The following is a 15,490-nucleotide window of genomic DNA, read 5'->3' as shown; positions in this document are numbered from 1 at the left end:
CAAAATAATGGATTTTTCTTATTATTTAAGTGGAAAAGAAAACACTGGTCAATCATTTTACACCACAAGAGGTGCACAGCATTCTTATGCTAATGTATAAACCAATGAAATGGAAAAAATACAGTCATGACAGAAATATGTGAACTTCTGCCAGTGTGGTACTATGTCCAGGGTAGGAAGGTCTGATTGAAAGGCTTTAGACAAGAGCAAAAATATCTCATATCATATCTCCTCTGTTGTACATTTTGATTCCACTTGAAAGAAACCAAGTCTCACCTTGGGATCCATATGGATGAAGCTGTGGGGGCCCTTCAAAGAGTACACAGCTCTGCGAACCACTCTGCTGTGGTGGAAATGGTAATGGTCCTCCAGACTTCCTATCTGACCAAACACATCCAACAACAACAACGAGAAAATTACAACAATTAGACTGAAACTTAGACTATAAACAGATAGCTAAATGCTGAATATTCTATATATCTGAGCTCTTGTTATCTAAATGGCTTTTACAATGATGTGATCTGACTTTTTAAAATAAAAAACATAAACCTGATTTATGGAAGCGTATAGGGGGAATATATTAAAATGATAATGTAAACTTGGAAATGAGCTCCCAGTCCGGGCAGAGCCCGCCCAAGTCTGTAGGTAGAACTTGTAAATGTTAATGAACAAAGTCACAATGTTAGAAAATTGCATTTTAATTTTAATTTTGACTTAAATATTTCTTGCATAAATGGAAAATCATTGTTCACATTGTTTTTTCATTTACATTTTTACTCAAATAATGTATACATATGTGAAAAATTATAACGCTATTGTGGAATCACATTTTCATTATCATTTTAATATAGTCCCCTATATGCTTCCATACTGGTTCTACAAAGCTTTCTACATTCAAAACACATTTGAGCCATCTGTATATAGAATATGATGTCACTTAATAAATATGCATCTTCTCTCTTGACTTTGCACCAAAAATGTGAGCAGGATTCTCAGCACATGTGCACAGCTGGCACACTGCAGTCATGTTCTTCAGACTCCAGTCTACTCTGGCTCGAACCATTCCTCTTACTACATCTCTTCATCCTCTCCCCATCGCCTTCAACCACAGATATCTTGTGTGAGTCTCTTTTACAGAAGGTAGGCCTATCAAGTACCTAAAAGAAGAGATTTTTTGGTACCACTTTCTAATAAGGCAAGCTTTATAATGTATTTATTAAGGGTTATTAAGAAGACATGTTGCAACTTATAGTTTTATTAATGTTAATAAATCATTTACTGAAGGTTTATAGATCACTTATGAGCAAGGAAATAAAAGCAGTATACAAAAGAGAAAGAAGATGGTGTCCACACACTCAGTTTTGCATGCTCCCAAAATTCGAATGATGCCAGGTTTCGACCCACAACGTCTTTATCAGGTAAACGTGAACAAAAAGCAGGATATGTACAAACATAAAATGACAGCTCCGCCTACATTTAAAAGAGCACATGATACAAAATAACATTTTTGCACTTTTATAAGACCGATTTTATGTTGAATTCCTCATTTAAACCAGGTTATTTTGTATCATGTGATATCCTAATTGTAGGTGGAGCTACTGTCATTTCTTGTCTGTATGTCTAACCAAGTTTTTGTTATTAGTTATAAGCCATTATTTAAAACAGGTTTGGGGCTGCCAAGTTGTGAAAAATCCCTTTGACTGGTGTGTTTATCCTTTTTTATTGGTAATAATGATTAGAAATGTCTGAAGTACATTAATAAATGCTTATGGGTTTCACACTTTCTAATGAGCCACCAAGTCTACAGATATGAATGTGGATAAGTTGTTAATAAATGTATTTTAGTGCAGATACTCTGGATAATCTGTTTCTCCAGATGGTGAGTGGTCCATTAGGATGTATGTACTATCTAAGGGATAAATCAAGTGTCCTGCTGGAGGAGAATAAACACCAGCAAGAGGGATTTTTCTCAACCTGGCAACCCAAGTCATTCTTATTAATGGCTTATAACTGATCTATAAAGCATTAGTAAATGAGTTATTAACTATGAATAATGCCATTGCTTATACAACCTTTATAAAGGCTCGGAATAGGCTATTAGAAAGTGGTAGCGATTTTTAAAAAATCCTCCTTTTGCATGGTGTTTTAATTTCACATCAGTCAAGACTCTCTTTATGTACACTGTTACAACTTTCACAGAAAATGCATTACGACATTTAACCTCAGAGTAACCTCACAGCATGTTATGTCATTTATGTGGGCTAATTCACAACAGCAGTAATAACAAATCAACAGAAAATAAACTGATCATTACCTGTCCCAAGTTTATATATCCATATTTCGCTGCGATTATATCAGCCTGTTCCTGACCACCTGTAATCCGCACTGCCCAGTGGTTGGTATAAACGTCCCTGTGTGCTGAGAGCACTAATTGATTGGTTTCAACAGTTAATACAATGAAAAGCAAGAATAAAGCCATCCTGACTCCAATGTTCGAAAATCAAAGTCGGTTAACGGGAAAAGTGCTGGAGCGCAGCTGTGGGTAAAGTCTGTCACAAGTCCATCATGCTGTGGTCAGGTCCCGTTGAAATCCACTGTCCGCTAGAACACTAGTCCCCGTGCCGCGGAGGGGCTGTGCGCTCTGAGCTGGCAGCAGCAGCCAATGGCACAACATCTGGAACCTCACTGGATGCTGCTGCCTTGACCTGCACTGATCACGTTTAAACCGCATTCTATTCGAAAACAACCGCAAGTATGAATTAAATGTTAAAAACACTATCCAGAAATGACTCATTTCAAACCTTTAACTACTGGAAACAAGATGTCTCCACATATATATATTATATTACATATATATATATATATTCAATTCAATTTTATTTATATAGTGGTCTAGACCATACTCTTATATGTCTATATATGTGTGTGTGTATATGTGTATATATATATACACATGAACAAATATATACACATACACACACACACACACACACACATACATATATACATATGTACACATAATACACTGTATATAACCCTTTCCTAAATGAACATTAAAAATTGGGCTACACTTTGGCCGGTTTTATGCTTTGATTGGGCTACTTATCAGTCCAATTAGAGGCTGGCTAAAGAGCCAAATATTAATATAAAACAAAGTGTTTTCTGATAAAATCACAAATTGTTTCTTCCATTAATTCTATTACTTCTCTTTTAATAGAACATGACATCATACCAGTCAATTTAGAGTATGAGTATATTTGAGGGTATGAAATCAGTGCATCCACTGATTATCCAGGGAAGCCTGCTGCTTGCAGATTTTGAAAGAAACTGATTTTGTATTGTGGAAAGAATGTGCGATTTTATTTCTCTGAAGTTAGAACAAACACAGTCTGGCAGGTCTTTGCCCTGGCAGGGGCCCCACTCTGCTGGCAGATTGGCAGGGTTGTGTTTGAAGTTCTTATGTGTCACTGACCAATGAATCAGCTATTTCTACCAACAGACTGAGGTTTTTAAGTACTATTATTGGACCAATGTGAACAAATGTTGTGCATATGTGGCAGAGAGAGAAGTGAGAGAACTATATTTGAAAGGTGAATGAGATAGAAAACCAACAACGCCACCTGTGGAATTGCACCGCAGGAAATATGTATGACTGGGAAATGGGTATTACCAGCTACCAATAACCTCAAACTCGCAATTAAAGGTGGGGGATGCAATTCTGGAGAAATCCAATACCATGATATAGAGCGAACAACGACACAGTAAGTTATATAACTAACGTTAGCTAGGTTGTGGGTTAGCAAACTGTCCCTTCAGCTGAGAAGCTAACAGCCAGAGGACGAGACGTTTCCCAGAGCCAGCACAGCAGCTCCAGACAGCGATACACACAACTCTCCTGCTGCTATAGCTAACATCACAACAACAGCAGATCTTGGCAAACTAGAAAGATAGCTGAATGTCTGTGGGCAAGTCATTTAACGGTACTTGACACACAAATCATGGCTGGAATAGTGCTGTGTGGTTCAGTCCGAGCCACTTTGTGTGTTTCCCATTTGCGGCTGTGTACAAACACTTAGTTTTTTTTCCAGCGCACATACAGATCGGACAGCTAGCGGACTGTGAGGAGATATTCACTGAATTTGACAAAATTCAGGATTAGAATCCTTTAACCAAGTCACACAGATTCATTCACTGAGGGGACAGAGATGTGGTTTTTATTTTTATTACTCAAACTGAAAAATGTTGCTCAAAGATAAATAGTGATTAAAAAACCATATAAAGTTAAGTAACGAAAGTATTCTTTTATTACAAAACTATTTCAATATATGTTACTATTGAAAGTACAAGTGTACTGCTGGCATTTCGTGCAATAGTACTGGTATTTTGGTGAAAAATAAACAAATATAGAGAAAGCTTAAGCAAGTACTGAAGGTCAAGAATCAAAAATACAATTTGACTATGACTATGACTTATTTACATGGGAATGTGCAAAAGTTTACAGTTTGATTATACTGCACTATTGGGGTAGGTGGGGGCGGCTATGAGTCAGTGTCAGTGGGAGTCCCGGGCCTTGTTGATGAGGCCGGCTGCAGCCTGAGGTTTTGGTGCTGATGGACCACAGCCTCCTGCTGGAGGGGAGCGTCTGAAACAGTTTGTGTCCGGGGGGGGGGTCAGCCACAGCCTTTCCTGTGGGCTTTCAGGTCCTGGAGGCCTAATAGTTTCAAGATGGCCCAGTAATCAGTAATCAGGCCTATTGTTTTCTGGCTGCACCTCCCTCATCACTGTTAAGTACCTGATTAGCATGTGATTGGCGTGACCAAGGTGCCAATACACTGTGGTAAACTTTGGGCAGATTGAATCTCAGACCACCATTTCTGTTCAAAGAGGGGTTTTCTTTTTTCACACCCCGTTCAAACCAACTCTTCTCTCTACTTAGAATCTTCACCTCGCTGTCTGAAACCTTTTCTACGATAGAACACTCCTGGATGAATGAGGGACTACACCGTAGTATTAGGGATATTACTGTCAAATTTGTGAACAGATGTCTGTGGCCAACTGTGGTGGGAACAACTGATCAACACAATACATTTGAAATTTCACCCAAATCCAGCACCCTGTGAGGTGGTGTTTGGGAATATTTTTTGACTTGCTGACCCAGGCACAGTAGGGGGTGCTGTTTTCTGCCTTATCAGCGACTCATGTGTCTCCAACTGAGACTGTCATGTGCCTTGTGTGGAGTCACATATAGAGCTGAACAAGACAACACACACACACACACACACACACACACACACACAAAAGGATCTGAACACCCTACAGCAAGTATGACTGTGAGTTGACACACCACTCACATGTTGCCCTATAAAGTGATGAACATTTAATTTTATGAATTAAAGTTTACATTTTGTGTCGCAGATGTTTGTGTTAACCCAGCTTAAAACTGCATTTATTTTTGGCCACAACATATTATTACGTTATAAAATTGTTATTTTGAATGTGTCAGCAACACACAGCAAAATGGTCATTCATTTGGAGTCATGTTTCTGGCCACCCAATTAATACACGTCTAATATTCATGCTCCTTTTGTCTCTGTTTTGGTGTTCACAAAACCCCTGAGAAATACAGCTGGCTCTTTAGCTGCTAAATGCTCCACTATGTTCAGCTAGTCTCTAACTGTGTCTGTCTGCTGTTTGGTGGTGAGCAGGTAGTGCACAGTGGCTTTTTACAGCTTTTTCTCTGAAAACAGCTGCCTGCTGAAAAAAGAGAGAGAGGTTGAACCAAAAGAGTGAAGTTGTGTGCTATAAAACCAAAACAATGAGCTGAAAGACGCTAAAAGGCTTCATAAAGCTGATTCATCACTATGAGGGACACATCTCACATTACAAGCAGTTGTTTCATTAGTATAAAAATATTGCTTAGTGCAGCTTTAAGCTTACTATAAAAGATGATTCAAATAAAGCTGTACTTTTTGCAAAATGTATCCAGAGTGGGGGCACATGGTGCAATGGGATATTGGATCAAACAAGGATGAGAAATGCCAAAAACATGGACCATTATGTGGCAAAACATCTTGACATTTTATTATATATGACATCTATTCAAACAATGAATGTATTTCTAAATGTCATTGCACCACTCTCCAAACAGTCAAAACAGGAAGTTTTACCTCCTTGTGCAATATTGCTACAGGATCGCTACAAGGCCTAATTAAAACATGACCAGCCAACCAGGCAGAATTGACTTGCATGTCCGCCTTAGCAAATTTGGTACTTTGCAGCACTAAAACTGACAAATTCACAAATATACTGTATGGCACTGATGATGACACACAGCACTGCCTACTTTCTGTATTACTCTTTAACAGATACAGTACAATACATTGCCACATCCAACTTCACAACTACAGCTACTCTCCATGACCATGAACATGCACACACAGATGATGACCTGCTCAATTCACAGCAGCTTCACAGGCTGATGTCAGAGTCCACAGATCAGCCCATCTGATCCAACACCAGTGACATTCATTTTATTTTTTGGTCTTAAGTAGGGTTTCAAAAAGACTAATCCAGCGGCTAAGTGTCTACTTTATAGAGCTTTCTCTGCTCCTCATATACCTTGACTCCTGGTACAGTGTAGTCACACTGGCTCCCCACAGATCTCTTCTAAATGCAGCTGTTGCTGGAAATAATTCAGGCTGCAAATATAGTTTTGCCTCCATGGGGATATGACTTTTTGGGTCCAAAGAACAACTCTGCTGACTTCTATAGACCTGACTTTGAAATTATAACATTTTACACTTGAATTAGCAAGTTTTTCATAAAAGGTTCAAGTACAGTAATTCAAGTGTGACTTGTGAAGACTTGACAAAGCTCCTCCAGAGTTTTCACAGACTGAGTAGCACTCTCCATGACAAGTACACTGATGACGTAAAATCAGTGGAATGCCCCCTTCATGAAGGTGAATATAGATAGATAGATATAGATGAGTGCTGGATGAACGACACTGTCAGACAATAAACTAAAGTCTGATTTCTCTGCCACTGCTGCTATCAGACACAGATCATTTTCCAGTTGTAAATATACTATACCTCGTATGACTAAGTGTATGCAGCCTTTTTACTCTCTTGAGTAAACCCAACTACAAGCAAGAAGCAAAACAATGAAATAAAGGAAATTATGGTCTTTTGCTGGAGCGAGATTGGTGTCCAGCTTCATTTCCTTAGAAAACCAGTTCGTATAAAGAGGAACCATTGCACTCTGAGAGAAGTCAAACGAGACATTTATCAAGATTTACGCACTCATTTCCTTCTCGTTTATCTGAAACCTCAGTGGTTTAAACTAAGTGAGTTCTGACTTTCCCCATGGTTTGCAGTTTCTTTTACACACTGTTCATGTTTTGAATGTCAGTGGGGGGAAAGTATTTTTAATAAATAATATGTAATAATAAGTATTACTGAAATGTAAAAATGCTCTGTTACAAGTAAAAGCCCTGCATTTAAAACTTCTACTACTTATTTAGAAAAATACTATCGGCCAAATATACTTTAATAAGTATCAAAAGTAAAAGTACTCATTATGCAAAATGGCCCCTTTCATAGCGTTATAGTATTATATATATTATAGTATTGGATTATTATCATTGAAGTATCAACACATAAGCAGCATTTAAAAGTTGTAGCTGGTCGAGGTGGAATATTTCGTACGTAAAATCATCATCTGCAAAGTCATTAGTAAGAATAGCTGTAAAATTAAAGTAGTGAATATTGTAAAAGGTACATTATTTATCTCTTATTTCTCTCCAAAATACAGCGGAGTAGCATAACATGGAAAAACTCAAGTAAAGCACAAGTACCTTAAAATTGTACTTAAGTAGAGTACTCCACCACTGCTAACAGGAGCCATCTCTAGCAATACGGAAATTAATTTAGAACCAAATCTTATATTATTTGTTATTAAATAGGTTATTAATATACATTACATTAACATAAATGTTATACATAATTATATGATTTAATTATAGGTAGGAATAATTAATATGTATTAAACATTTTCATAAGACCAAATAAATGAACATATATTCAAACATGAATTGACATGTACTGTATTCCGGACATTTTTCATTTGTTTGGGCCCCATGTTGGCTGGTACACAGTAACAACATGAGATTGTTTTACTCAAATCCGACGCATTATTCAGGAACAATAAGAACTAGAGTGTGGAGATCTGACAAAAGTACTGGACACATTTGTGAATACTTGGGAATTACTGAATGAAACAAGAGCCCCCCCCCGGCCGCTGCCCCTCTGCTGGCTCGTCTCTTATAAACTCACTCTGTTTTGGCCAAACATTTTTCAAACCCACAGAACTTTATTTTAAAGTTCACACTTTCCAGACATACTTGGCTGTGAGTATCTTCACAAGAGAAAAAGGAGAATTCCTGTTTGAATTACTGTCTGCATTTTTGCAGGTCTCTCTGTACACCTGCTCGAAAGTGTCTTCTTCCAGGACCATTTCCTTGTTCCGTGTAGTCAGACAGATCTGACACCACAGTCAAAGCCCGGCTCATTGGAAAGAATGCAGAGGCGCGTTGAAGGGTGTGTACTGTTTGCTCAGTGGAAATGCCAGCCTGTTAAATTCCACCAGAGTATTTTTCCAGAGAAAATGTCACACCATTGTACTATAAACCACTATACCCAGTGCCAAACCCAGAGCTAAGACACACTGACCGCCAGTATGACCACTGCCAGCTCTGCACTTCACACCCCAACAAATAGCCAGACTCCTCACACGCTTGCCACCAGTGGTGGAATGGAACTAAGTAATTTTACTCAAGTACTGTACTTAACTTCAATTTTGAGGTACTTCAGTATTTCCATTTTATGCTACTTTATACTTCTACTTCCACTACATTTGAGAGGGAAATATTGTACGTTTTACTCCACTATATTTATTTGACAGCTGTAGTTACTAGTTACTTTTCAAATTAAGATTTTATATTAAAAAAACAACAACATATGATCAGCTTATAAAAACAATTAGTTAAACATTAAACCAGTGGCCAGTCTAGTTTGAGTCTAGTTTTGAGTATCTGGACAAGCATGAGCTAAGAAAACGTGTTGTAGAAGTTTTCTATTGTGTTTCTATTGTGTTTCGAGAACCATGTACAGTATGTGGTTTATAATAATAAGTTCGTCTCTGGAATATGAAGCTATTCAGCTAGCGGAAGTATTTATTTATATGCTGTATTATTGCGTGTCATGTAATCTCATGTGGGATTTCAATGGTATGACACAAAATAAAATAAAAAATCATTCATTAATTTATTCAGTACTCCAATTCTGCCTCTAAACATACACAGTTATATCAAGCACTCTGCTGTTATCAGTGCACACTTGTTCACATCAATCATAAAAACCACATTCATCATATTACTACTACTAATACGTTTATAATTATCAATCCAGTACTGACTAACCAAATATACACAACAGATGGATCCTCACTAGAAATGACCACACAGGACTTTATTTGGTTAAAGCCAATCAGCAGATAGGAGGCATACATTGCATAGCAATATACTGATGGGCGACAAAACAAAGGGGAAAAAACAATAAATGAATGGAAAATCCAGGATGCCAATGCCCACATCGACAGGATATGAGGGGTCACTGAACTGTTTGAGGTGTAAGAAAATGATGTGAATCATTTGCTATGGCATGGCCTTCACAGTCACCAGGTCTCAACAGAACATATAGAGGAAGATTTTGCACTGATGTGTTAAAACCTGTTGGTTTTTCCTTTTTTCATTCTCCACCCATCGGACAAAACATTGCAGGGGATCCATATGTGGTGCTACAATGATTGATTTGACCATGAATCTACAAGTTCTTCATAGTAAAAATCTAAGAGGTTTTGCTTTATAGTGTCATGCGTGTGGGTTATTATTTCATAGAAACTTGTCAAGTAGTTCTTGAAATATCAACACAGACAGACCAACTCGACCGATGACATAACCCCATCCTTTATCTAATTTGTAAGTGCTTTATTTTTCATTGTTCATTTCAAAGACAAATGTGAGGCAGATTATAGATGTAAGTCAATATGCTCCCATGTACACAAACACTGACATACACAAGTGACTGAAATCAGACTTAAATAAAAATCTAGTAAGGCAGACTGAGGCTTACCTCAAGTGTTCTACTCAAAATCCTTTGTCGACAAATAAAGAAAATTATGTGCCGACTTCACAGCAATAGTGTTTCCACAAACAGCACAGTGTGAAAAGAGCAGCAATGACAAACTATTCACATCAATAAATACAGCATGTACAAAACAGTTTAAACGTTATTGTCTTGTTATGGTTATGACTGAGTGGGAAGGGCGTTTAACTTGCTTCTACTGCACAAAGCTGGATCATCAGCATAGTGTCCAAGTTACAGCAAGTCCCAAAGTCCAACACAAGGTTGTTTCCGAGTGACTGCAGCACTCTTGATGTGCTTATGTTTTGGGACTCATGTGCTCTGGTTTGAGGTAGACATAGGGGGACCAGGAGTCCTTATGGCAGTCCATCCACCTGCTGGGGTCATGGTCCTCCATCTGCTCCTCTTCTTCACTGGACCCCTCCACTTCATCTTCATCTGAGCCAATCTTCCCAGTGCTGTTTCCTCTCAGACGAGACATATCTTGGGCCTTTGTCTCCGTCCTCGAAAGACTCGAGTGACACATGGCGCAGACCCTCAACCACTTAGTCGGGTGAATATGTCCTATCACCGCTCTCTTCTTGGAGCACGCACCACAGACCACAAAGCCGCATTTTCGGCAGTGGTGCCGACGCTGGGTCACGGTGAACTTGTCAGAGCAGCGCATGCAGATGGCAGAGGCCTGGTCAGGGATCCAAGTAACGGCAAAGGTGGACACGGGCCTGCGGCCGCCGCCCTGCTGGAGTCTGGACTGGCAGTCCTCCATGTGTTCGATCCAGGCTCGCTTCTCCTCGTATGAGTCGGCTGACACGTAGAAGGACTTGCGTGGTGTGCGGATCAACCATTGGTTTTTCATTCTCACACCGTCCTCCAAGTCCTCCAGCTGGATGTCCTCTGAAATTATGAAAAAATGATCTGTTAATACAAGATAACAAAAGGTATGAACACTATGGTATGGTCAACAAGCCAAGAAAAATTAGCCCTGAATTTACTTCTTTAAAACGCCCCCGTTTCAGCTCATTTTTGAAAGACTACAGGCATCCTTTGCTTTAAAATGTCTGGTTGGAAGCAGTTACATCCACCGTTGGAGGTGACAGTCAGCTGTCATTGTAACCACATTTTTCTTTTGCCAGCAGACTTTACCAAGTCATCTAAACAATGTCGCTGTCACTGCCTGTAGCTGCAAGCTACTGCAGAGATGTAATCAGAGCATCTGGCCCTGCCCACAGCCAACCAACTCGCTCGCAGTGTGAACCTGTTGCCTTTTGACTGTGTTGGCTCTTTGTTCTAAATCTTGTTTACCTTTTTATTTGTGAGTATGAGCTTCACTTTTAACTGTCAAAGCATGTCATAACCCTAAAAGTTATGAAACAATTAAGCCTAATCTTCCTCCTCGGTCAAGTGTTCTAGAGAAGCAGATGAGTTGCTCACCTAGAGGGATGATCTGCTGTTTTTTGTGCCAACGGCCATTTAGAATGATGCTGCCGTACACCAGCACATCGTTGAAGAGGAAGAAGACTTTAGGCTGTGGCCCCCGGCGGCTCTGCTTCCTCAGCCGGCCCTCTCCGATCAGAACCCGACCCGGCTGGAACAGGGGCTTCCCCAACGGCCCAAATGAGTTTTCAACAGCATGGATCCGCTCCCGGTTCTCCTGAGCAAACGTTAGCTGGTCTGCCATGGTGTCCTTGTATCTAGTTCACAAGAGTCCTGTTTTCAGTGCAGCAGTCTCAGTCTTTTTGCTGATAGTTCCACGCCTCTGTAGGTGCAAGATGTTGTCATGTGTTCGTCTTGTCTCTCTGATGAGGCAAGCAGCCAAGCAGAAGCACTTAAAGCCTTAGTTCTTGGTGACGCAATGGGGCTTTCCAAAGTTCAGCTTTAAAACAAACATCTTGGAAGAAGGAAGGGGGCGGGAGCTGAATTTGAATTCAGAGAAAGTGACGCTAGAAATTCTAAAGAAGGAAATTTCAGCATTTCCAGAATAGCAACATTTTTGCAGCTGAAATTCCCTTGCTGCTGGGAACATACACTTTTTTCTGTGCTGATTTAGTGTCTGACTACGTTATTTCAAAGGAACCTGTGGCTTCCACTATTTCCAGCTCATGAATGAATATTTGTATTTCACCATGCACTCCATCACCAAGAGCTTTGGAATGTTTCCCACCGTTCCCGTAAGAACAATTTAAAGCTGAATTAACTGACTCTTGGGGGCAGCAGAACAAGCTAAAACACACAACATATAACACTGAGTCCAAAGTCACTCCTTTGTTAACAGTATTTTACACTCACTTTACGCTACATCATCATTTTGCCTCTTCCTCATTGCCAGTTGTGGTGTCACACAACTATAATTTTGCATCTATCAAATGCAACACATTGCATTGTGGGATCATCAGCAAAAAGTAGCAATGCTCAAACTTTTTTCATTCCACTGTAGGAATTTTGGTTGGCACTATATAATGCATTCAATTCACACTCGGAATTTGGACACTAACAAAATGTAAGAAAGTATATTTAGTGCACTATACAGCAAATATGAAGTGATTTTTGAGGCAGCCATTATCACTCATATTAGCATTAATTTGTTTCTGGCCACGTGACAAATGTGCTGGAAGTCTAATATTCCTTTTTTTTAAATGGGCAGAGCTGGGTATGGAGTCTCAATACTTTCTTGTACCGACTGAAATGTATCAAAATCTGTCACATACTGAAAGCTGCCATCGAATGTCTGGTCAGGATCATATGACTTACTCTTTGATCAGACAGTCCTTGATTTCAATTAAAATGTTGGCAATTTTAGAATTATTCAGGCTAGGGTCTTTTAACTGCTACATTTAACAGTTGGCAACTTTGGCTTCTCACGTTTGACATGTATGGCCTTGTCGAGTTGACATCTGCCAACGGCAACTTTGGCCTGTTTGCACATCCAGCAGACACAGGGCAACATTATCCTTCATTTGGAGTGGTGTTTGTGTCCACCTGATGAACATGAATCGAATAATCACTTTCTTTTAACTTTTGGTCTCCACCAACTCCTGAGAAAAACATCTCGCTCTTTAGCTGTTAAATGCTAGTCACTTACTGTCTGAAGGCCATTTGGTGCTGGAAATGTAGTGTACAGTGGGTTTATCAGAGCTTTTCCGCTTAAAATAGAGCATGCTGCTTCTGAAAACAAGGTGGATGAGATAAGGATGGGTGTGAGAGTGAACCAAAACAGTAAAGTTGCGGGCCACCTGTGCTTTTTCTGCTCTAACATAAAATGTCTGCTGTGAAAAAGGGCTACAGCTCGGTCGGTGCATTAGTTGGAATTGTAAAGCATGATAAAACAATACTTGGGCTATTGAGAATTAAATTCCATTTTTACAAAGCAAGTGTGAGCCATTTTAACCTTCCAGGTGGTTAACGTGAGGTAGTGTCAAATCTTACATATCTCCACACTAACTTCCTCCATAGTTCCGTTACCGCTCTCACTGAGGGCCACTTTCCCCTACAGGGTACAAATTCAACCAGGAGAATTAATCCTGGCTTTGCAAAGGGGCTTTCTGAAATGTATCTTAAATGTGAATGAGTTATGAGTTATGAGTATTGACTATGGAGTCATAGACTAAGCTTAATTAAGCGCGTGTCCTCATTAATTAGAGTGCCGTGCAGTATGTGCACACAGCATGCATACTGTTTGTTTTTGTCTTCAAATGATGTAACAGATACAAAGCTGAACGTCTGGGTTCTGCAGTCTTGATCAGTAATCTGATCTGAGTGAAGCCTCTGCATGCATGCCTCTCTAATGAACCCAAATAGTTGTCTTAGAAAAGCACACTGCTGAAGCCAAGTGTTGGGATCTGTCAAGGACAAAAACTAATTGTGCACTGTCAAATCACAGACACCTCCAGCTTGGCAGTACCAACACGTGGTTATACAAGTTTTCTCCCCAAGGGAATTATATAAGGCACTCTGGGCACCTGGAATGTGAGAGGTGCAAACATCACCAGGAGCAAGTGAAGGAGGTCAAGAAAGTCCACCAAGTGTTGTATTGTCTTTGTATTCAGTCAGAAACAGCTCGAAGCCCACCATGGGAACTAGGAGGGCACTCAGAGCGCAGACCTCCTCCAAGGCCAGTAGTCCAGTCTTCGATATGCAAATCTGCAAGTGCAACCACTACACAGCAGGCTTTATGTCTGGACATATTTCCAAAACTATTTGAATTACAGCTGCGGACAAAGCAGGTGGAAATATCGCTTTTCTACCTTTTTCTACCTACTTTTTACTCGCGTTGTCGTCAACTGGAGTAAAACGTTACCTTCACTTCATGGTTCACTGTCTCTGAGCCTCTGCTCGTGTGTGTGTCAGGTTCTTCTAGCCCGGTGGGGAACCTGAATGCACACTAACCCGTGGGGAAAATTGAGGTTCCCACGGGGAGAGAAAGCTTTTTGAGGGTTAAGACTTGGTTTTAGGGTTCAGGTTACAATTAGGTTAAGGTCAGGGTGAGGGTAAGGGTTACGGTTAGGCACTTAGTTGCGATGGTTATGGTCAGGGTAAGGGGCTAGGGAAAGCATTATGCCAATGACTGTCCCCCACGGGGATAGTGAAACAAACGTGTGTGTGTGTGTGTGTGTGACTATAAATATTTTTTATGGCTCTGTATGATTCACGTGGGTCACATTTCAGGTCGGAAAATCTGGATTCATCCGGAAAAATCCCATCCCTGACTGCTTATTTCTTACATCCCTGCAGCATGCGTGTCTACAGTGCTGTCTGAGGGGGCTCTTTGGTTGTTTATTTGCGACACACCATTCACTTTAATTATGATGGGTTCGCACATGTGCGATGAATTCTGTTCACTTTGCCATACACAAAGTGAAAAATAATTCATGTATCCACCACGTGATTCGGATCCGCTCCAAAACGCAGTGGACTCTCCCTTGGCCCATGCTGCACTCTTCCACCACGTTTCGTGAAAAGCGAGCCGGTAGTTTTTCCGTAATCCTGCTGACAGACAAACCAACAAACGGCACCGAAAACATAAGGTAATAAGGAAGTCCTGCATGTTTCCTCATGACAAAAAAAGTAAGGGTGCAGGCAGACATCTTTGTGGTTACACCACTACTGTACAATATGTATTACAAAATGAGCTAAAAAAAACTAGCTACTCAAACAAACTGAATACTGCTGTCTGACAGCGGACATCTTCTCCGTCTGGCTGCTTACATGAGCTATTTATTTTTAAATTCTAAATGTAATCAGTTCCCATTAAGAAGAGCTAAATAAAATGATGCAATAAAGTCTCCTGTTTA

The 15,490-nt window shown here is 39.9% G+C and overlaps 2 protein-coding genes across 4 annotated transcripts in view; both read right to left on the bottom strand.

Annotated features, from left to right (window-relative positions):
• pcsk6 (proprotein convertase subtilisin/kexin type 6) overlaps positions 1-2,641 on the bottom strand; it is a 41,250-nt gene extending 38,609 nt beyond the window's left edge. Inside the window, exons 1-2 of one of the 3 annotated variants that reach the window (XM_044202401.1) lie at positions 2,315-2,641; positions 277-381 (exon numbers count right to left, since the gene is read on the bottom strand). In XM_044202401.1, coding sequence (XP_044058336.1) covers positions 277-381; positions 2,315-2,479 — 270 coding nt within the window. In that variant the 5' untranslated portion in view covers positions 2,480-2,641. Of the gene's footprint in view, positions 1-276; positions 382-972; positions 1,079-2,314 lie in introns of those variants that run through there. The other 2 variants (XM_044202419.1, XM_044202410.1) reach the window with 2 other exon arrangements.
• A 6,858-nt stretch (positions 2,642-9,499) lies between these two features.
• plekhf1 (pleckstrin homology domain containing, family F (with FYVE domain) member 1) lies at positions 9,500-14,377 on the bottom strand. The gene is made up of 2 exons (XM_044197376.1): positions 11,634-14,377; positions 9,500-11,096 (listed from the first exon to the last, which is right to left on the bottom strand). The coding sequence occupies exons 1-2, from the start codon at positions 11,878-11,880 to the stop codon at positions 10,501-10,503; spliced, it is 843 nt and encodes a 280-aa protein (XP_044053311.1). The 5' UTR covers positions 11,881-14,377; the 3' UTR covers positions 9,500-10,500.
• Between the last annotated feature and the right edge of the window lie 1,113 nt (positions 14,378-15,490).

The sequence above is a fragment of the Siniperca chuatsi genome, linkage group LG1 (assembly GCF_020085105.1).
Source record: "Siniperca chuatsi isolate FFG_IHB_CAS linkage group LG1, ASM2008510v1, whole genome shotgun sequence".
NCBI lineage: Eukaryota > Metazoa > Chordata > Actinopteri > Centrarchiformes > Sinipercidae > Siniperca > Siniperca chuatsi.
This window is presented reverse-complemented; position numbering and strand designations above follow the sequence as displayed.

Bases quoted from the DNA above. Each gene is read 5' to 3' on its own strand.
- plekhf1 (XM_044197376.1), bottom strand. From the start codon at position 11,880: ATGGCAGACCAGCTAACGTTTGCTCAGGAGAACCGGGAGCGGATCCAT. The intron at 11,097-11,633 runs GTGAGCAACTCA...TCATAATTTCAG, and splicing joins ACAGCAGATCATCCCTCTAG to AGGACATCCAGCTGGAGGAC.